The 23,477-nt window shown below is 46.6% G+C and overlaps 1 protein-coding gene across 1 annotated transcript in view; it reads left to right on the top strand.

Annotated features, from left to right (window-relative positions):
- The first annotated feature begins 950 nt into the window (after positions 1-950).
- LOC120989265 (prostaglandin reductase 1-like) overlaps positions 951-23,477 on the top strand; it is a 46,562-nt gene continuing 24,035 nt past the window's right edge. Inside the window, exons 1-2 of the mRNA XM_040417255.1 lie at positions 951-1,011; positions 20,414-20,527. Of these exons, the coding sequence (XP_040273189.1) occupies positions 20,422-20,527 (106 nt within the window). The 5' untranslated portion in view covers positions 951-1,011; positions 20,414-20,421. The remainder of the gene's footprint in view (positions 1,012-20,413; positions 20,528-23,477) is intronic.

A 23,477-nucleotide genomic window follows, 5' to 3' on the forward strand; every position in this document is an offset into this window, starting at 1 on the left:
AAGGGCTTCTGTCACCCCACTAAAGTCATTTGGCTAGTTAAATTACTTATCCTGCGATATATGAAAATATAATGGTGTTACTTACTTTGATTCAGCAGTTTCTTCTAAAAACAAACTTTTATAATATGTAAATTAGGTCTCTACCAGCAAGTAGGGCGGCTACTTGCTGTAGAAGCTGCAGAAAACCGCCCCCTCGTCGCGTTGATTGACAGGGCCAGCCGGGATCTCCTCCTCCGGCCAGCCCTGTCGGCATTTTAAAAATCGCGCGCCTGTGTTCATTCGGCGCAGGCGCTCTGAGATGAGGAAGCTCGCCTTCATCAGAACTCCCTCAGTGCGCCTGCGCCGATGACGTCTTCTATTTCGGTGATGTCAATGGCGCAGGCGCACTGAGGGAGTTCTGAGGAGGCGAGCCTCCACATCTCAGAGCGCCTGCGCAGAATGAACACAGGCGCGCAATTTTTAAAATGCCGACAGGGTTGGCCGGAGGAGGAGATCCCGGCTGGCCCTGTCAATCAACGCGACGAGGGGGCGGTTTTCTGCAGCTGCTACCAGCAAGTAGCCGCCCTACTTGCTGGTAGAGACCTAATTTACATATTATAAAAGTTCATTTTTAGAAGAAACTGCTGAATCAAAGTAAGTAACACCATTATATTTTCATATATCGCAGGATAAGTAATTTAACTAGCCCAAAAAAAAAAAAAGACTTTAGTGGGGTGACAGAAGCCCTTTAAGTGGGGAAAATTGGCTTCTACCTCACAGGATTTTTTTTTGCCTTCCTCTGGATCAACTTGCAGGATAACAGGCCGAACTGGATGGACAGATGTCTTTTTTCAGCCTTATGTACTATGTTACTATGTTACACGCCTCCTCACTCTGAAGCCTCATGCAGTGTGAAGGACTGCCCCTATGTCTTCCTGTCTTCTTAGCCGGAGACAGATGAGCCATAGCAACTGTCTTTCAAAGGAGCAGTCGAAAGGGACAGAGGACATTAATGAAAGCTGATATTATAAGGTAATTACAGATCTATTGACAATCATTGACAGAATAACTCAGGTATACATGCCTAGCTCTAATAAACTAGCAAATAAAATAAAAAATTACAGTTGCACTTTAACTGTACTAGACATTGGCAGTTACTCAACAATAATCGCACTCTTGGGTCTGTAGGTTGGAGTACTTTGTACCAGATTTATCAAATGTTGCATGTTCGTTAAGTTTTAGTTAATCTTTACACTGAACAATTTGTTTCAAAATTCTGCTTCATTTTCATTCCATCCCTCTCCCGGAGTGAGTTTATTACTTTGTGCAACTTTAAAAACAAACAAAAATTCTCAGTGAAAGGCTACATGCACACGACCGTATGTGTTTTGCGGTCCGCAAATTGCGAATCTGCAAAAAAAAAATAATGACGTTCCGTATGGCATCAGTTTTTTTTTTTGCGGATCCATTGTAATAATGCCTATCATTGTCGGCAAACTAGAAACGGACATACTGATGCGGATGCTGTCCGCGTTTTTTGCGGACCCGTGGAAATGAATGGGTCCGCATCCTATCCGCAAAAAAAAACGGAACGGACATGAGAACAAACAACGTTCGTGTGCATGTAGCCAAATTAATGAGCTGACAACGCTCGCTTTCCCACTCACTCTTCAAACCTGAACCGAATAGTGTAAAAATGCAAAAAATATGCAACAGTAACCCAAACAGTGTCAAAAGTCCCTTTTTTTTATTAAATTTTTTGAAGTCAGAATTCTGGAGTGCTGCGTATGATAAATTTCCACATGTTAGGGTGATTTCACACTTGCGTTTTTGCCTGCATCTGTTATGAACCGATCCGGTTGTATTATCTTTAACATAGCAATGACGCAGGCGTCATGAACTCCATTGAAAGTCAATGGGGGACGGATCCGTTTTCTACTCTATCAGATTTTGTCAGAGAAAACTGATCCGTCCCCATTGACTTACATTGTGGGTCATGATACATCCGTTTTGCTCTGCATCCCACGATGGAAAGTAAACCGCAGCTTGGGAACGCAACCAAAAGGAACGGTATGCATTTTGGAGAATTCCATTCTGTTCAGTTACGTTTTTCTCCAGTATTAGGCCTATTGCACACGACCGTATGGCTTTTTCAGTGTTTTGCGGTCCGTTTTTCACAGATCCATTGTTCCGTTTTTTTGTTTCCGTTGTGTTTTCGTTTTTGTTCCGTTTTTCCGTTCCGTTTTTCCGTATGGCATATACAGTATACAGTAATTACATAGATAAAATTAGGCTGGGCATAACATTTTCAATAGATGGTTCAGCAAAAAACGGAACGGAAACGGAAGACATACGGATGCATTTCCGTATGTGCTCCGTTTTTTTTGCGGACCCATTGACTTGAATGGAGCCACGGAATGTGATTTGCGGGCAATAATAGGACATGTTCTATGTTAAAACGGAACGGAAATACGGAAACGGAATGCATACGGAGTACATTCCGTTTTTTTTTGCGGAACCATTGAAATGAATGGTTTCGTATACGGACCGTATACGGAATGCAAAAAACGACCAGTAAACGGGAAAAAAAACGGCCGTGTGCAGGAGGCCTTAGAGATCCTCTGCTGGATCTCAATACCAGAAAAGAGAAACGCTAGTGTGAAAGTAGCCTTATCGTATAATCACATTAGGCAGAATAGTTAGAGGTTGACATTTGAGGCAGATAGTCACATTATAAAATGAGATGCTGTGGATTTACAGTTTTTACCTCATGTAAAATTATGTGCAGATTCCAGTGTGAACATATGGGAAACCTTTCCTACTGCCTGTTTCACATGATCAGTATTTGGTCAGTATTTTGCTTCAGTATTTGGTCAGAATTTGCAAGTTAAAACCAGAAGTGGAACCTATAGAGAAAGGTGTCATACAAATACTTGTGCCTCTTGTGTGCTTACAAATACTGATGCAAAAACACTGACTGTGTGAAAAAAGCCTCATTCACACGTCCGTGCTCAAATCCGTGAGTGATGCAGATCAGTGATGCATCCATGAAGCTGTCCGTGAAGGATCCGTGTTGGATCCGTGTCCGTTTTTTGCTGTCCGTGTTCCATCAGTGTTTTACTGACACTAAACAAATATATTTCAAAGCATCTCTTTTTAATGATCCGTGAAACACGGATGCAACATGGATGCAACACGGACAAAATAGAGTATGCATCCGTGCTAAAAACACTGACCCACGGACCGTGCTAAAACACTGATGTCTGAATACACACATTAAAACGAATGGGGATGTGTTCTGTCCGTGGAGAACACGTACAGCACACATCCGTGAAACACTGACGTGTGAATGAGGCTTAAAGCCTATAGCTTTCTTTGGAAAAGGATTTTCTGATCTCTAAAGATGGATATCATTCTATCCCTGGCCAATAACCTACTTTACAATATGGTTATGTAGCTGCATTATCACGTAGGATGTATATCACGAGTTGTGTTGTGACATACGACAGCTTCCCAGATGTGCTGCATTGCTGAGAAAGCTTCTTATCTGCGTCTTGCGTATAATTGTTTATAACACAATTACATTCTATATCATATCTATATATATATAAAGAAGGACGTATGTATGTATGTTCCGCGATCACTCAAAAATGCAACGATCTATTTCAACGAAGCTTGGAAAGAAATCTTGTGGGGGTCACAGCTCTCTAGCACGTACTGTTCCTGAGATATTCCCAAAAAATGCAAATATGGCACATGACCTATATTAGCCAATAGAAGCCTGCAGGTCTTTCTCTTCATAGCCCAACTGCCATACACATGGTCAATTAGTCTCCACACACACACAGTTTTACACCACGTTTCCATAACAACCCAGCCATTTTTCTTCACTGCTACAGGTCAGCTTTAAAGGGATTCTGTCATCAGTTTTAACCCCTCTAACCTAAACATATGCTCATGTCCAGACTAATAAGAAGAATCCTAAGCTGGCCTTATTAAACCTCACTGTGGCTCTATTTGCCCCAAAAAGTTTTTATAACCTGTCAATCACTTACTTAAGGTGCCCAAGGGGAGGTCTGTTAATACAGGGTCACATTCCCTGTCTTCAGCGCTGCCTTTTCTGTCTTCAGCGCTGCCTTCTACAGCTCAGCACCACCTCCGGAATCCTCCCCGTCCCTCTGCCAGGTCCCACGCCTGCGCACTAGCCTAGTGCGCAGGCACGGGATCTGGCAGAGGGACGGGGAGGATTGCGGAGGCGGTGCTGAGCTGTAGAAGGTGGCGCTGAAAACAGGGAAGGCGGCACTGTGCACCGGACGGCGAGGGGTGTGGCCGGGCACCCTGTATTAACGGACCTCCCCTTGGGCACCTTAAGTAAGTGGTTGACAGGTTCTAAAAACTTTTTAGGGCAAATAGAGCTCAGTGAGGTTTAATAAGGCCGGCTTAGGATTCTTCTTATTAGTCTGGACATGAGCATATGTTTAGGTTAGAGGGGTTAAATCTGATGACAGAATCCCTTTAAAGGGGCAGGGAGCTGTGGATGACACTGTTAAGGGAGCGGAGTGCTGTGAAGGTGACAGTTCAGTAGGCAGGTAGGGCGGCCATTCAGGCCACCCTCAAAAGACGGACTTAAAACCCCCGCCCCCAGGTCCGGCTAAGCTACGCCCTCAATCTGGTTAGGCCATGCCCCCTCCCAATCCGCAGCCGACAGGGATTGAAAAAATGAAGGTAAAAATCAACTTCTGTCAGCTGCAGGGGTAAGAGGGACGGTGACTTTCTCCCTGCAGCTCACGCTCAGACCGCACAGTGCTGCTGTCTGAGAGTGAGCTGTTCAAAAGGACATCCCTGCATGAGATATTCCCAAAAAATGCATTAGCCAATAGAAGGCTGGTCACATGACCCTTATCAGCCAATAGAAGCTCGCAGGCTCTTAGTCTTCACATACACACAGTTTTACACCAGGTTTCCATAAGAACCCAGCCATTTTTCTTCACTGCTGTAGGTCAGCCTTAAAAGGGCAGGGTGCTGTGGATGACACTACTAAGGGAGCGGAGTGCTGTGGAGGTCACAGCTCAGGGGCAGGTAGGGTGGCCATTCAGGCCACCCTCAAAAGACAGACTTACAAACCTCGCCCCCAGGTCCTGCTAAGCCACACCCACTCCCCCTCTGCAGCCGATGGGGATTGAAAAAATAAAGGTAAAAATCAACTTCTATCAGCTGCAGGGGATTGAGGGAGGCTCTGGATGGAGGACAGGTAGTCTGAAAGCCGGACTCTCCGGCCTAAAACCAGACCTCTGGCCACCCTAGGGGCAGGCTGCTGTGGAGGTCACAGTTAAGGGGACGGTCCACTATGGAGGTCAGTGTTAAAGGGGTTGTCTGGGTTCAGAGCTGAACCCGGACATACCCATATTTTCACCCAGACAGCTCCCCTCATCTCATGCCCCGATGCGCTCTCTTGCCCTGCGCTAGATCGCGCAGGGCAAGGGCTCTTTTGTTTACAATAACACACCGCCGGGCTAGGGCAGCGCTAAAGCCCGCCCATCAGTGACGGAGACGTCACCGGGAATTCCTGAAAATGCCTTTGCTCTGCGCTATTTAGCGCAGGGCAAAGGAGAGCATGAACTGCTCCAATGCTCAAGTCAGGGGGGCTGCCTGGGTGAAACTGGAGGTATGCCCGGGTTTAACTCTGAACCCGGACAACCCCTTTAAGGGGCAGATTGTTGTAGAGGCCAATGTTAATCCCTTAGTGACCACTAATACGCCTTTTTACTGATGTAAACAAAGGGAGTTTTAGCTACTCAGCTTGCTTGAATCAATTATTGTATGTACTTAAAATGGTGCATTAAAAATTATAACTTGTCCTGCAAAAAATAAAACCTCATAGAAGTACATTGATGAAAAAACAAAAAAGTTATATCACTTGGAATGCAATTTTTAAAAAATGTGCGTGGTCACTAAGGGGTTAAGGGGACGGGGTGTTGTGGAAATCACTGTTAAGGAGATGGTGTACTGTGGAGGTCACTAATGAAGGGGCGGCCGCTGTGGAGGTCACTGCTAAAGGGGCAGGCTGCTGTGGAAGTCACTGTTAAGGGGCGGGATGCTGTCGAGATCACTGTTAAAGGGGCGGGCTGCTGTGGAGGTCACTGATAAGGAGGCGGGCACTGTGGAGGTCTCTGTTAAGGGGACAGGGAACTGTGGAGGTCACAGTTAAGGGGACGGTCTGCTATGGAGGTCAGTGTTAATGGGCGGGGTGCTGTAGAGATTGCTGTTAAGGGGGATACTGTTGATATCTTTTGATGACATACACAAACATTAAATGAAATAGATGAAATATACCCGTGCGAAGCCGGTTCCTTCTGCTTGTAAGTGATAAATAATGACATAAAAGTAAAGGTGTCCATATGTCCTATTTGGAGATATTCACACTTGAGTTGGCCACAGTGAATCTGCAACAAACTGCATGTGTTTCTTTCAGATTTTGCTGCAACACAAAAATGAAGGAATTTCGAGACAAATTCACATCCAAATCTGCATCAGAATCAGCACATAACACACTGGCTGATCCAGGGGGGAGGGGGGGAGCAACGAGTCAATTGCCCCCCCCCCCCCCCCCACGGAGAATATAGTGAGAGTCAGGGCGGAGAGCGGACCCAGGAGGCGTCTCCCTTCCTTGTTCCTCTGATAAACTGCCAGCACAAGGCCCGCAGCCTATCAGAGGCCGATGCAAGCGATCTGAATGATTCCTATTCAGAATGGTCCTGGGTTGTAAGTGGTGTACCCCAAGGTTCAGTGCTGGGCCCTTTATTATTTAATTTATTTATTCATGATATCGAGGACGAGATTAATAGCACCATTTCTATTTTTGCAGATGATACTAAGCTATGTAGAATTGTGTCTATAGAAGATGTCCGTATACTACAAGAGTGTTCAAGTAAGCTTGTAGTATACGGACATCTTCTATACAGGGTGGGCCATTTATATGGATACACCTTAATAAAATGGGAATGGTTGGTCATATTAACTTCCTGTTTCTGACCACTTATAAAATGTGTTCAATGTGCTGCCCATTGTGATGGATTGTCAATGCAACCCTCTTCTCCCACTCTTCACACACTGATAGCAATTTCGCAGGAGAAATGCTAGCACAGGCTTCCAGTATCCGTAGTTTCAGGTGCTGCACATCTCGTATCTTCACAGCATAGACGATTGCCTTCAGATGATACGAGATGTGCAGCACCTGAAACTACGGATACTGGAAGCCTGTGCTAGCATTTCTCCTGCGGTGTTGCTATCAGTGTGTGAAGAGTGGGAGAAGAGGGTTGCATTGACAATCCAACACAATGGGCAGCACATTGAACACATTTTATAAGTGGTCAGAAACTTGTAAATAACTCATGAAAGAATAAAGTTACGTTAAAACCAAGCACACCATTGTTTTTCTTGTGAAATTCCCAATAAGTTTGATGTGTCACATGACCCTCTTCCTATTGAAAAAACAAAAGTTGGATTCAAAATGGCCGACTTCAAAATGGCCGCCATGGTCACCACCCATCTTGAAAAGTTTCCCCCCTCACATAGACTAATGTGCCACAAACAGGAAGTTAATATCACCAACCATTCCCATTTTATTAAGGTGTATCCATATAAATGGCCCACCCTGTAGACACAGTTCTACATAGCTTAGTATCATCTGCAAAAATAGAAATGGTGCTATTAATCTCGTCCTTGATATCATGAATAAATAAATTAAATAATAAAGGGCCCAGCACTGAACCTTGGGGTACACCACTTATAACCCAGGACCATTCTGAATAGGAATCATTGACCACAACTCTCTGGACACGGTCCTTCAGCCAGTTTTCAATCCAATTACAAACTATACTTTCCAAGCCTATAGACCTTACTTCACCTATTAAACGTCTATCTGGGATAGTATCAAAAGCCTTTGCAGAAACACTACATCCACAGCCGCCCCTCTGTACAGGCTACTACTCACCTCCTCATAAAACAAATCAGGTTAGTCTTGTCATGGTCTTACCTTCTTGCTGTTCTCCTTCGTTTGACATGTGCTGGCGGCCATCTTGGTTTCTGGGTTTCTTGTAGCCTTCCACCCTGCGGCTCCTCCTTCCCACTGGGAGGAGCTGGATGCCTAGCTCATATATATAGGAGGTCTGTGGCTTCAGTTCCTTGCTTGGTCCTCCTGTGTTCACATGCTTCTAAGACTGCTGCTGCTTCTGGTTCCTGATCCTGGCTTCGTCTGACTACCCTGCTGGTTCCTGATCCTGGCTTCGTCTGACTACCCTGCTGGTTCCTGATCCTGGCTTCGTCTGACTACCCTGCTGGTTCCTGATCCTGGCTTCGTCTGACTACCCTTCTGGTTCCTGATCTCTGGCCTCTCAAAGACTCTGCTTCGGTTTCACCATTCGTTTGGACTTTTGCTTTACAGCTTTATTTTCAATAAAGCCTTCTTATTTTCACTTATCTCTTGTTGTACGTCTGGTTCATGGTTCCGTGACATTAGGACCAAGCCCTGAGTTCTGACGGTACAGGGCCATCCTCGCTACCCATGCTGGTTGCCAGACTTGATCAGCAGGATCACCTGTTGGGTCGGTTCGCTGTGGCGTTGCAAACCCTGCTTGAACGCACGGCTCATTTCGCTCCCGTTGCCGATGGGTCGGTTGTCGCTCCTACTGCCGCTCCGGTTGTTGCGCCAGAGTCTACCCCGACACCTGTTGTTGCGCCTGCGGTGTTTCGGGGTATGACCGGTTCTGCCCCTCTTCCACAGCGCTTTGGGGGAGAGCCAACTCAGTGCCGAGGTTTCCTTAACCAGGTGGGCATTTATTTCGAGTTGCTGCCACATGCCTTTCCTACTGAGAGATCAAAGGTGGGCTTCTTGATCTCGCTGCTCTCGGACAAGGCCTTGGCCTGGGCCAGCCCTTTATGGGAGAACAACAATCCGGTGGTTGCCGAGTTTTCCGGTTTTGTTGCTTCTCTTCGGAAGGTATTCGATGTGCCGGCTCGTGCTGCCTCTGCTGCGAAGCTCCTTATGTCCATCAGACAGGGTTCACGATCCGTAGCTGAATACGCCATTGAGTTTCGTACCCTGGCAGCAGAGGTGGGCTGGAATAATGAGGCTCTGGTCGCTGCTTTCTCTCATGGTCTCTCGGATGCCTTGAAGGATGAGGTTGCAGCTAAGGACCTACCAGTGGAGCTCGAGTCTCTTATTTCTTTCCTGATTTTGATTGACACCAGACTCAGGGAGAGACCTTCCTTTAAGGAGAGCCTGCGGAGGTCTTCTAACAGATTGGCGCCTACGTTTGCTGTCCCACCCGTGCCTCCCTCTCCTCCCACGCCTCCTGGGGATGACTTGTCTGGGGGTGAACCCATGCAGCTGGGGTTTGCTCGCCTGTCCGAGGGGGAGAGGGTACTCCGGAGACGCGAGGGTCGATGCATGTACTGTGGTCTCGGTGGGCATTTTCGGTTGGCATGTCCGAACCGTCCGGGAAACGCTCGTACCTGAGATCCTGTCGGGGGCAGATCTTGGGTGGAGTCTCCTCGTCCCCGGTTTCCCGTGTTGACAAACCACTGATCACTGTTGTCCTCTCCTGGGTCGGGGGCTCGGTGACGACCCAGGCGTTGGTGGACTCTGGTGCTGGTGGTTTGTTCATTGATAGTGTGTTCGCTGCCGCCAATTCCATTCCTCTGCAGGCTCGAGGTTCCCCACTGGCTCTTGAGGCGATAGACGGCAGACCCCTTCTGTCGTCACACGTGACTCATGAGACCCTTCCAGTGGGGATAGCCATTGGTGCCGTTCACAGAGAGTCGGTCTGCCTCCAGGTTATTTCGTCTCCACACTACTCGGTGGTCTTGGGCTATCCCTGGCTCCAGAAGCATAATCCGACTTTCGATTGGAGATCGGCCGAGATCCTCTCGTGGTCACCGCAGTGTGGGGCTAGTTGCATCCATGGGTCTGTCAAGTTGCTGTGTACTTCCTCGGACTCTCTGTTGCCTCCTGAATACAAGGAGTACCGGGATGTATTCGATAAGGTGCGCGCGGTTGCCCTACCTCCGCACCGCCCATACGATTGTGCCATAGAGTTACAACCTGGTGCCGTTCCTCCTCGTGGCAAAGTCTATCCACTGTCGGTAGCGGAGAATGAGGCCATGGAGGAGTACGTGAGGGAGGCGCTTTCACGCGGACACATTCGCAAATCCTCGTCCCCGGCAGGGGCTGGATTTTTCTTTGTGAAAAAGAAGGGCGGTGAGTTGAGGCCTTGCATCGATTACAGGGGTCTCAATCGCATCACGATCAAGAACGCTTACCCGATACCCTTGATTTCCGAGCTGTTCGATCGCCTTAAAGGGGCCACGGTCTTTACCAAACTCGACCTGAGGGCGGCATATAACCTGGTAAGGATCAAGGCGGGCGATGAGTGGAAGACCGCGTTTAACACCAGGACCGGTCATTATGAATCCTTGGTTATGCCCTTTGGGTTGTGCAATGCGCCCGCAGTCTTTCAGGAATTCATCAACGATGTTTTCCGTGACCTGTTGCAGCAGTGTGTGGTGGTCTATTTGGATGACATCTTGGTATATTCTGAATCCATGGAGGCCCACATTCTGGATGTCAGACGAGTGTTGCAACGGTTACGAGAGAACAAGCTGTTCGGTAAGCTTGAGAAATGCGAATTTCACCGATCCCAGGTAACCTTCTTAGGTTACATCATTTCCGCTGAGGGGTTCTCCATGGATACTGAGAAGGTTTCGGCTGTCTTACAGTGGCCCCAGCCCAGTGGTCTTCGTTCCCTGCAGCGCTTTTTGGGCTTCGCCAATTATTATCGGAAGTTCATCAGGGACTTTTCCATGCTGGCCAAGCCTCTCACGGATCTGACCAGGAAGGGCAGTAATTCCCAGGTCTGGCCGCTCGAGGCCATCCGAGCTTTTGAGGCCCTAAAGTCCGCTTTTGTGTCGGCTCCGATTCTGTCGCATCCCAACCCTGGGTTGCCCTTTGTCCTCGAGGTGGACGCGTCTGAGACGGGAGTAGGCGCCCTTCTGTCTCAGCGTAGAACACCAGAGGGTCCTCTGCTTCCTTGTGGGTTTTACTCCCGGAAACTGTCTTCCGCGGAGTGCAACTATCAGATTGGTGACAGGGAGTTATTGGCCATCGTGCAGGCCCTTAAAGAATGGAGGCACTTGCTCGAGGGTTCGGTGGTTCCGGTTCTCATCCTGACGGACCACAAGAATCTGACCTACCTTTCTGAGGCCAAGAGATTGACACCACGTCAGGCCAGATGGGCTCTGTTCTTGTCACGTTTTAATTACGTGGTCTCCTACCTACCCGGTTCCAAGAACATCAGGGCGGATGCCTTATCACGGCAGTACTCCGAGCTGTCCAGGGAGGAGTCGATTCCGACTTCGGTCATACCTCCGAATCAGATCCTGGCCGCCATTCGCACCAGCCTGACCTCTCCCCTGGGTGAGCAGATTTTGGCGGCTCAATCTGGTGCTCCCTCTGGGAGACCCAACGGCAGATGTTTTGTGCCTGAGGAGTTGCGCACTCGGTTGTTGCGAACCTACCATAACTCCAAGACCGCGGGGCATCCTGGAAAGAATCAGCTGTCCTGGGCTGTTTCACGTCTGTTCTGGTGGCCTTCCCTACGTTCCGACATCACCGCATATGTAGCGGCATGCTCCGTTTGTGCCCAGAGTAAGTCCCCTCGGCACCTTCCGTTGGGCCTTCTGCAACCCATAGCCACCGGGGAGCGCCCATGGTCACACCTGGGGATGGATTTCATTGTGGACCTCCCTGCATCCCGAGGCCATACGGTCATTCTCATGATTGTGGATCGGTTTTCCAAAATGTGCCACTGTGTTCCTCTCAAGAAGTTACCCTCTGCACAAGAGTTGGCCACGATTTTTGCCAGGGAGGTCTTCCGGTTGCACGGTTTGCCCAAGGAGATTGTGTCGGATCGGGGGAGTCAGTTTGTGTCCAGGTTCTGGCGCGCCTTTTGCTCCCAGTTGGGGATTCATCTCTCCTTCTCCTCGGCCTACCACCCTCAGTCCAATGGGGCCGCAGAACGATCCAATCAGGCCTTGGAGCAATTCCTTCGTTGCTATGTCTCCGATCACCAAGACAATTGGGTTGACCTTCTGCCTTGGGCTGAGTTTGCCAGGAACACGGCGGTGAACTCTTCCTCTGGGACGTCTCCCTTCATGGCCAATTATGGGTTCCAACCTGCCGTGTTACTGGAGGTATTCTCTCCCCAGGATATTCCGGCTGTGGAGGATCACCTTTCCGTCCTACGTGCTTCTTGGGTACAGATCCAGAAGTCCCTTGAGGCCTCTGCGCAGCGCCAGAGACTCCAGGCTGATCGCAGACGAGCGCCTGCTCCTTCCTACCAGGTCGGAGACCGTGTATGGTTGTCCACCCGCAACCTCAACCTTCGAGTGCCCACTCCCAAGCTGGCGCCTCGCTTTGTTGGTCCCTTCCGAGTGCTTCGCAGGGTAAACCCGGTAGCCTATGCCCTTGCGCTTCCTCCTGGCATGCGGATCTCTAACGTGTTTCATGTCTCCCTGTTGAAGCCACTGGTATGTAATCGTTTCACTTCCTCGGTTCCTCGGCCTCGTCCGGTCCGAGTGGGCAATCATGAGGAGTATGAGGTGAGCAATATCCTGGACTCACGCCTGGTCCGCGGTCGGGTGCAGTTTTTGGTCCATTGGCGTGGTTATGGTCCAGAGGAGCGTTCCTGGGTTCCCTCCGCAGATGTCCATGCTCCTGCCTTGCTCCGAGCCTTCCACGCACGCTTCCCTCAGAAACCGTTTTTTGCTCCGCGGAGGAGGGGCCCTTGAGGGGGAGGTACTGTCATGGTCTTACCTTCTTGCTGTTCTCCTTCGTTTGACATGTGCTGGCGGCCATCTTGGTTTCTGGGTTTCTTGTAGCCTTCCACCCTGCGGCTCCTCCTTCCCACTGGGAGGAGCTGGATGCCTAGCTCATATATATAGGAGGTCTGTGGCTTCAGTTCCTTGCTTGGTCCTCCTGTGTTCACATGCTTCTAAGACTGCTGCTGCTTCTGGTTCCTGATCCTGGCTTCGTCTGACTACCCTGCTGGTTCCTGATCCTGGCTTCGTCTGACTACCCTGCTGGTTCCTGATCCTGGCTTCGTCTGACTACCCTGCTGGTTCCTGATCCTGGCTTCGTCTGACTACCCTTCTGGTTCCTGATCTCTGGCCTCTCAAAGACTCTGCTTCGGTTTCACCATTCGTTTGGACTTTTGCTTTACAGCTTTGTTTTCAATAAAGCCTTCTTATTTTCACTTATCTCTTGTTGTACGTCTGGTTCATGGTTCCGTGACAAGTCTGACGACTTCTGTCCTTGGTAAACCCATGTTGGTTATCACTTATAATATTATTTAAAGTCACATACTCCTGTATATTGTCCCTTAGGAGTTCTTCAAACATTTTTACCACAACAGAAGTTAAACTAAGTGGTCTATAATTACCTGTGAAGGACCTTGATCCTTTTTTGAATATGGGCACCACGTTTGCCTTGCGCCAATCATTTGCCACTGTACCAGTACCTAGAGAATCTTTAAAAAATAGAAACAGAGGCACAACAGAGCTCTTTAAGCACTCTTGTGTGTAATCCATCTGGACCCGGAGCCTTGCTCACATTTACCCTATTTAACTTGTCTTGGACCATATCTACAGTTAGCCAATTGAGTATATTACTGAATGTACTAACAGCCCCAGCACCACAGATATCAGCTTCTTTCATTTCTTTTGTATATACAGAGCTAAAAAAAACTTACAGTAACTCTGCCCTTTCCTTATCTTCAGTGACTACCCCTCCTTTACCATTATTTAGTGGACCTACCTGCTCAGGCCTAGGTTTTTTAGCATTTATACATTTGAAGAATTTTTTGGGATTTGTTTTGCTCTTTTTCTTCCTGCTGTTCGTTTTGTATTTTTGCTAATTTTATCTCCTTTTTACAGATTTTATTAAGCCCTTTGCAATCTTCAAACGCTCTAGCTGACCCCTCAGATGTGTATTTTTTAAATGCCCTTTTTTGTCTTTTATTGCCTTTTTTACAGTAGCTGTAAGCCATGGGGGGTTTAATTTTAGCTGTTTATACTTGTTACCTAAAGGAATACATTTTTTTGTGCAATTACTCAATGTGGATTTAAAGCTCTCCCATTTATCCTCAGTATTATTATGTGACAGTAGCTGCACCCAGTCTATGCCCTGAAATGCTGCTCTCAACCCAGGGAAATTAGCCTTTTTGAAATTCAGTGTCTTTGCTCTGCTTGACAGAGTTTGCTTCTTATAGTTTAGGGGGAATATAATTATATTGTGGTCACTATTACCTAGTGTTTCTCGAACAGTAAAATATCCAACAAGCTCTGCATCATTAGAGATTACCAGATCCAAAAGAGCATTGCCCCTAGTGGGAGCTTCTACAAACTGGCCCAGAAAGTGGTCCTGCAGAAAGTTGAGGAATCTTCTCCCCTTTGCGGTTGAGGCAGGTTCATGTCCCCAGTCAATGTCTGGGAAGTTAAAATCTCCCATTATGACCACTGTACCAACCTGTGCAGCCCACTCTATTTGGTTATACAGTTGCGTGATGTTGTGTGAGGTGTTACAGGACGAGCGTGTTTCCACCATCTAACCTTGATTCAAGTTGAGGATTCCTCCTGATTTGGTTGTTTGTCACATTTCTCTGGTATCAAAAGAGGCCCAGAAGAAAAATAAAAAGCCTCTGAAATGTATTTCTAGCTTCAAGAAATTGCCTAATCATATGTTAAGAAACACTGCAAGGATTGCATCTCAAATGTTATACATGAGGAACAACCATCACTTATAGACGAATTCAGAGCCATGATTCAGGAGGAGATAAAGTCTTCCTTGTCGGCCATGACAGAAACGACCCAAGGACCTCTACCCCCCTAAACGACCAAAACTGATAATGGCTTCCTCCTCGGACTCCGAGTGCTTGGGGGATGATGTGTCTTCCTCCAAACAATGGAATGAAGACGAACCCTTATCTGATGGCGAAATATCAGAGGGAAATAAAAAATGCTACTTTTCATCTGATGAAATGAATGACATTTTAAAGGCGGTCATTGCTACCATGGGGGTTGAGCAGGTCTAGAAAAAACATTCCCAATTGATGAGAATATTAGAGAAATGATTATGGAAGAGTGGTCTGATCCTGAGAAAAGACTGGGCATTTCCAAAGAGTTTAAGAACCGTCTGCTATTTGATTCTTCAGAGTCTAAATTGCTTGATGAAATTCCTAAAATCGACGTTCAGGTGGCTAAGGTGAACAAAAAGACCTCTTTGCCATTTGAGGACATGTCTCAACTTAGAGACCCGATGGAAAGGAAAGCAGACAGTTTTTTGCAAAAATCCTGGGAGGCATCCATGTTCAGTCTTAAAGCTAATATCGCTGCCACCTCAGTTTCTAGATCTATGTATTTATTGTTGAACGAATTAGAAAATCACCTGATTTTTAACATGAGGAGATATTAAGCTCTATCCCTCTGTTAAAATCCACAACAGCGTTCTTGGCGGATGCGTCTGCAGAATCGGTCAGGTTTTCTGCTAGAGATGCGAGTTTATCCAATGCGGCTCGCAGAGCCCTTCGAATGAAATCCTGGTCTGGGGATAAGACTTCCAAAATAAAGTTATGTTCTATCCCTTTCTCAGGGGAGTACGTTTTTGGCCCAGTTCTGGATAAGATTCTGGACACTGGCGGATCCAGGGGGGAACAACGGGTCAATTGCACCTCCCCATGGAGAATATAAGGAGAGTCAGGGCGGAGAGCAGATCGGGGAAGATGAGTGCTTCCATTGTGGAAGTGCTCATCTCCATAGTTAACTGTATCGCCGACCTCAGGACAGCAATACAGATGGAAGTGCTGCGGCGGGGCAGGGGAGGGAGAGGCGTCTCCCTTCATTGTTCCTCTGATAGGCTGCCGGCACAAGGCCCGCAGCCTATCAGAGGCCGGTGCAGGCAGTGTCGCTGCCTGAGCCGTACAGCGCGGGACACAGGCTGGTAGAGGCCTGCATCGCATCGCTGCCATGGGGGTAAGTATAAGTGTTTTTTATTTTTATACGGAGCAATACTTGTGGCACATGATTTGGGGGGGGCATGGAGAGGCACTTGTTACTGGCACATGATTGGGGGGGCATGGAGAGGCACTTGTTACTGGCACATGATTGAGGGGGGGCATGGAGAGGCACTTGTCACTGGCACATGATTGAGGGGGGGCATGGAGAGGCACTTGTTACTGGCACATGATTGGGGGGGCATGGAGAGGCACTTGTTACTGGCACATGATTGAGGGGGGGCATGGAGAGGCACTTGTCACTGGCACATGATTGGGCGCATCTATAGGGGCACCTCTTACTGGCACATTATTGTGCCCCTCCCGAGACCAGGCTCTGGATCCGCCACTGATTCTGGTGAAAACAGCTGATAGGAAAAAGGGGTTTCCTGAGGATAGATTAAACAAAAGGAAATATCACTTTCATCCCTATTCTAGTCGGGACAGGTCCTACAGGGGAAAAGGAAAATCTGGCCTCTGGAGTTACCCAAAAGGGGGTAAAGGGAGGGGATTCCTCCCTAATCCCCAAAGTAAATCTGGCGACAAACAATGATGCCAGGATAGGTGGGAGGCTGCATAAATTAACACTAAAGTCCGCCTCAGGATTTCTTCGGAATTATCATGTAAAGATACTATCGTTAAACATGACTACGGTGACGTACCTCATACATCAGTGTGGAACGAAGTCAAGGAAGCTTCTAGATCTTTCAAAAAAGATATTTACTTGGGCAGAGAAGGAAGTAAAGTCAATCTCGTCAATTCATCTCAAGGGTTCCCTAAACCGCAGATTACCTCAGCAAACAGAAGATAGATCAAACGGAATGGGCACTGAATCTGGAAGTGTTCAAGATGTTAGTGGACAAGTGGGGCTCTCTGATAATAGACCTGTTTGCCTCAATAAAAAATACAAAAATAAAAACGTTTTGTTCTCTGAACCCAGGGGACAATCCTTGGAAGATAGATGCTCTCTCTCTCTCTCTCTCTCTCTCTCTCTCTCTCAGATGGGACTTGGATTTAGCCTATGCATTCCCTCCTCTTCCCCTAATCCAGAAAGTTATTCAAAAGATCCTACAGGGAAGAATGACTGTCATTCTAATCACCCCCTACTGGCCAAAGAGGAGTTGGTTTTCCCTTCTCCGGAGACTCACTATTGCTGAAACTTGGACGCTTCCCCCAGGAGCGATATCCTCCATCAGGGTCTAATTCTGCATCCACATCCAGAGATCTTCAAGCTCACAGTCTGGATCCTGAGATCTCTATGTTAAAACATCAGGGACTTTTGGACAGTGTTATATCTACTCTTAGGTGCTGTAGCGATATGCCCCCATTGTCTTTGATGGGAATACCCCTTTAAAGGTTCAGGTTTCTGCACTTAGTGCCTTTTTTTATACCGACCTGGCCATTTATAGGTGGATTATATGTTTCATCAGAGCAGCTTCTAGATTGAGACCTACCTTGAAAACTCGTACTCCTGCTTGGGACTTAAATACAGTCCTTGTATTGGTTGATGCTGAGTCCTTTTAAACCCTTGATGATTGTCCTATTAAGCTTCTATCTTTCAAAACAGTTTTCTTAACTGCCATTACATCAGCTAGAAGGTTAGGGGAGATTCAGGCTATTTCTATCAGGGAACCTTATCTTAGAATATCTGATGATAGCATTATACTATATATTATAAGACTAGACCCTGGTTTTCTTCCCAAGATTGTGACTGACTTCAACATAAATCAGGAAATCATTTTATCTTCCTTTTGTAACCAACCTTAAAATCAGAAGGAGCATAAATTTCATACACTAGATGTTAGACGCACAGTGTTAAAGTATTTAGAGGTTACCAAAGAGTTCAGAAGGGCCGATAACCTCCATATCCAAATTGCAGGGATAAATAAGAGCAAGATGGTTTCCAAATCCTCCATTGCAAGATGGTGTCACGCTTTGGTGTGGGAGAGAAACCCGCACCGAACGTTGGAAGGAAAGGGGTAAGGGGAAAATGCATGGAAACTAGGGAAAGGAGCACGTCACCTCCTAGAGAAACCCTAATCAAAGTCCTGACTGACTGCAAGTATAAACTGAGTGAGTGAGTTCATACACAGGAGCCTAAAGTCCTAACTTTCCCTGTAGGACCCTGGTACTAATGTCAGGACAAGAGACAACCTGATCCTCCAAACGTTAGGACGAACAGGAGTCTCCCTCAGGCCAAAACACAAATGACAGGGAAAAGAGCAACACAAGTAAACCCACACAATAAACAAAAGGGGAAGAAGACACTTAACTTCAAATGGCTATGGAAGCACTGGAACTCTGCTGAGATCCAAACACCAGCAATCCACAACAAGACTGAAGCTATAAACCGCACAGCATGGTGGGAGAAGCCACAATAAATAGGGAAGGTAAAATGACCACATAAGCAACACCTGAAGTAAGGGGTGTGGTCATTACCAGAAACAACACAGACACAAATTGATCAAGGATACAATTTCTTTCTGTTACAAAATTCAGAGTTTAGTTTCTCCAGAAAACAGAGCTCATTCCACCAGGGCAGTGTCATCATCTTACGCCGAGAAGGCAGGTGCTTCAATGGACGAGATATGCAAGGCTCTGACCTGGTCCAATATGCATACCTTTATAAAACATTATAGGTTAGATTTGTCTAAATCTTCCAACCTGTCTTATGGATGTAAGGTCCTTCAGGCAGTAGCCCCCCCCCCCCCCTAAATTGTATAATTTTTTAGTTCTCCTTGTGGTGCCATCATGGTGATGATATGGAAAATCGAAACTAGTCTTACGGGAAATTCTGTTTCCATGAATTCACCATGATGGCATATTAATCCCTTCCCTTATCTTAAGTTTCTTTGTAGATTTTGTCTATATTTAAGGCTCTCTAGTAATTTTTGAAACACTGGGGTATGGTGGTGGGAGGGGGCAATTTAATCTCTTCTCTGTTCCTGACCCTACAGAGGTCAGGGGTCAATCTCCTTGTGGTGCCGTCATGGTGAATTCATGGAAACAGAATTACAGGTAAGCAGAGGTCGCTATAACGCCTGTATAAGCATCATTGACGCCTGTTCAGGCCATTTTACTCCCTACATTTTATGCCTTAGCTTTTTCCCCTACATTCAGCACTGTGAACGGCACAGGCAGCGCAGTGATACTGCCTGTGCCTGAAATAACCAATAGCAAAGCTCCTCACAGAATGGAGCTTTAGTTTGGTTGGGCGCCGGAGCAATACAGACCTCTGCAGCAGGGAAAGATGTCTGAAGATGAAAGGAGGAGGGGCCGGCTCCTGAGGATGGCTGTACCAACGAGAGCAGGGCGCTGCTCAAGGACCACAGCAGATATGTCCCAGAAATCAAGAAGACTATGACTATGTCCGGATATCAAGATGGAGGCACAGAACAAGGTGACAGCAGCAGCCTGTGATGTATGTAGTGCAGTTTGTGTAATGTATGTGGTGCAGTTTGTGATGTATGTAGTGCTGTGTGTGATCATCACACCCTGCCCCACATGCATCACCCCCTTCACTCCATGCATCTTATACTGATGTACTGTATATGGTGCAGTGTGTGTGATGTATGTAGTGAATGCAGGCAGGCTATTTTGTCAACATACACAAAAAACGTATATGTTAACAGATGCCTCAGACAGATGCCATACTGTGGCATCCGTCACCATAGAGTTCCATTGTAAAAAATTTTTTGCAGGACTCTGCAGGATGGGAAAGTGTAGTGTACCATGTTTTTCCATCTTGTAAAGTCCAGCAAAAAAATGTATAGGCTAACATATACTTTTTCTTCTTTTTCTTTTTTTTTTACAATGGAATTCTATGGTGACAGATGCCACCGTATGGCGGCATCTATTAACATATATATGTTTTTATTGTTTACATTAAATGTATGAAAAAAACTTGATGTGAACCCAGTCTAGCTGACAGGGAAGAATCTGAACTGACCCCCCCTTACTATGATGGAGTCTGTTCAGTTTCCGTTTGGGATCTGTCTTTTTACCAGACAAAAAAGTGCTGCATATAAGGCTTTTTTCTCTGGTCTTTTTGATAGAATCTGCAACAGAGGTTCCAAACGCAGCCTCCAACACAAATGTGAACAAGTGTAGGCCTATATATTATGAATTTGAATTACTGCAAATTTCATATTCCGCCTCGGGTAAAAAATACTCCTCAAAAATGGTAAGAGGAGTATTTATTCTCTTCCGGAAAAAATGTAGTGCAACCTCTGCCGGTAAGACTAATTCCGATTTTCTTCCTTGTATTTTTGTATGTTCATATTATAGCTACATGATGCACCATGTCTTTCTCTTCTTTTATGTCTGTATAGCGTCTAAAATGGTAGTATCAAAATCATGGACTTTGGTGAGACACTTTGAAGGTGCCCCTAAACTGGAGGACTTCAAACTGATTGAGAAGGAGTTGCCACCAATTAAAGATGGAGGTAAGGTCCCTACTTGATTCAGCAATATATGCATAAGTTTTTTTACAGCAAGGTTGAATATTATTTTGAAGAAGCTGAAGCATATAAGCTTTTTTAGTGATAATATAGTTAAAGGGAACCTGTCATATTTAAAATTTAGTCATATCTGCAGGCAGCATGTTATAAAGTGTGAGGAGATGAGTAGACTTGCATATAGTTTTGTGGGAAAAGATTACTTTTAACTTTGTGTTTAAATTTCTGTCAATTCTGGATTAAGGCCTCTTTCACACGGGCGTTGCGGAAAAATGTGCGGGTGCGTTGCGGGAACACCCGCGATTTTTCCGCACGAGTGCAAAACATTGTAATGCGTTTTGCACTCGCGTGAGAAAAATCGTGCGTGTTTGGTACCCAAACCCGAACTTCTTCACAGAAGTTCGGGCTTGGGATCGGTGTTCTGTGGATTGCGAGCAAGTGGATTAAGGTGAGTTAAATTATTTATTTTATTTTTTTAACCCCTCCAGTGCTATAGTACTATGCATTCTGTATTCAGAATGCTATTATTTTCCCTTATAACCATGTTATAAGGGAAAATAATAATGATCGGGTCTCCATCCCGATCGTCTCCTAGCAACCGTGCGTGAAAATCGCACCGCATCCGCACTTGCTTGCGGATGCTTGCGATTTTCACGCAACCCCATTCACTTCTATGGGGCCTGCGTTGCGTGAAAAACGCAGAATATAGAACATGCTGCGATTTTCACGCAACACATAAGTGATGCGTGAAAATCACCGCTCATGTGAACAGCCCCATAGAAATGAATGGGTCGGTATTCAGTGCGGGTGCAATGCGTTCACCTCACGCATCGCATCCGCGCGGAATACTCGCCCGTGTGAAAGGGGCCTAATTCTGCCAGTGGCATTGGCTAGAGTAGTTTTCCAGCTTTGAGCACTTTTTTAAACTTAGGATTTTCGACACTCAAGACCTACATATAGCATCTGTAATGGATGTTTTTTTTAAATAAAATTAAGTTAAAACTGCATACAATATACAAAAAGTCTAGAAAAAATAAATGAGAATAAAATAGAACACACTATAATGAAAATGCAAACTATAGCAGCTGGTCCAGGAGGCTAATAATGAGCCCACAGGACCCTTGTTCACATTGTGAAAAAATGAAACACAGTAGAATCCTCACAAGTTGTAATTAGAGATTAGCAAATTTCTCAAATTTGATTCGGACGGTTTGCTGAATTTCAGACGGTTGAATGTCACTTTTTATTTTGCCCTTCTCATCCGTCATAAGAACAACCCCCCAAAAAACAGATCCTGTCTTTTGAGCATCCCCCTTCACACGGTCAGCATTTGCTCAGTAATCAATCAGTATTGCTCAGGCCCAAAAAAACCAGGAGTGGATCCGAAACAGATGACACGTGGCTGGAATATTTGCATATCTTCCATGTTTTGTACCCACTCCTGCTTTTGGCTTTCAAATCATGAGCCAATCCTGATGCAAAATAGGGACCATGTGATACAGGCCTTATGGCTGCTCCAAAGACAGGATCCGTTGTGTTCCTAATTTTTCCGTCCTTCTGACAGATCAGAAAAAGGGTAAAGTAAATTGTGATGTCAACAAGGCCAAACAGGGGCAATAACAGCCCCGTCATAGATGGGGAGGGTGGAAACCGCATGAGGAGTCAACAAGGTGGCCCAGTTACATTATGGGGAGGGTGGCAACTGCACGAAGAGTCAACACAATGGCCCAGTCACAGAGTGGTGAGGTGGGGGGAAAAAGCAGTGGCAGTAACAGCACAAGATGGTGGGTGGCAGTAGCACAGAAGAAACGGGTCTCTTTTGACAAAGTTTGGGTGTGGCACCCAGATTGATCTAGTCTGATGCATCAGGCACTGGTGTGTGGAAATCCGGGCTGATCCACGCCTGATTCATTTTCACAAAGGTTTGTCTCTCCACATTTTGGGTCGAAAGGAGAGTTCTCCTTGGGGTGACTATGCCCCCCAGACACACTAAACGCCCGCTCTGATTCCAAACTACTGGCCGGGCAGGAAAGCCTGCCTCGGGCAAACAGGCCAGTTGCGGCAACAAATCAAGTTTGGCTGCCCAGTAGTCCAGGGGATCTTCCATGTGGGATGGCAGGGTGCAGTTCAAGTATGCCACCACCTGCTGTTTCAGGTTCTGCTCCATGTCTTGCTGGTGGGTAGTTTCTTCACTAGGCGTGTGAAGAAAAGTGATCATCAGAGACTCTAGACTTAAGTTACTGCTGATGGAGCTGGTACTGCTCCTGCCCCCCATCCCACCTCCAGCAGCCATGGCAGTGGAACATGAGGGCAGAGGTCTCCCCCTGTCAGACCTTCATGTGGATGGGCGATGGCACACATACCCAGCGGCCAACTGACTACATAGGATTTCTTGATAGTAGTTCAGTTTATACTCCCTCTCAGCGGGTGTTTAAAAAAAAAAAAAAAAAAAGCCCCAATTTTGGACCGGTAGCGAGGGTCTAACATGGTGGAGAGCCAGCATTCATCTCTCTGCTAAATTGTGACAATTCGGCTGTCACTACACAAGCAACCAAGCATGCATAGGGCCATTTGCGCAACAGACTTGGAGGGACCCCCTGCCTACAGCAACCGCTTTACAACCAGACTAACCGCATGCGCCATGCAGGGTGCATGGCTCAGCCCTCTTTGATGCAATGCCAACATGATGTTCTTCCCGTTGTCGGTGACCATGGTTCCAATTTTAAGTTGGCGAGGAGACAGCCAGGATTCGATTTCTTGATGGAGGACGTGGAGCAGTTCCTCCCCTGTGTGACTCTGTTTGCTTAGGCAAACTAGGTGCAGAACAGCGTTACACCACCATGCTGTCACAACCAGACAGTTGAGAAGCTCTGACAGGAGCTTTCCAGATCCTCCTCCTTGAGTTTCTTTGTTTTGGTTAAGTTCCTCATCTCGTTAG

Source organism: Bufo bufo, chromosome 2 (genome assembly GCF_905171765.1).
Source record: "Bufo bufo chromosome 2, aBufBuf1.1, whole genome shotgun sequence".
NCBI classification, from domain to species: domain Eukaryota; kingdom Metazoa; phylum Chordata; class Amphibia; order Anura; family Bufonidae; genus Bufo; species Bufo bufo.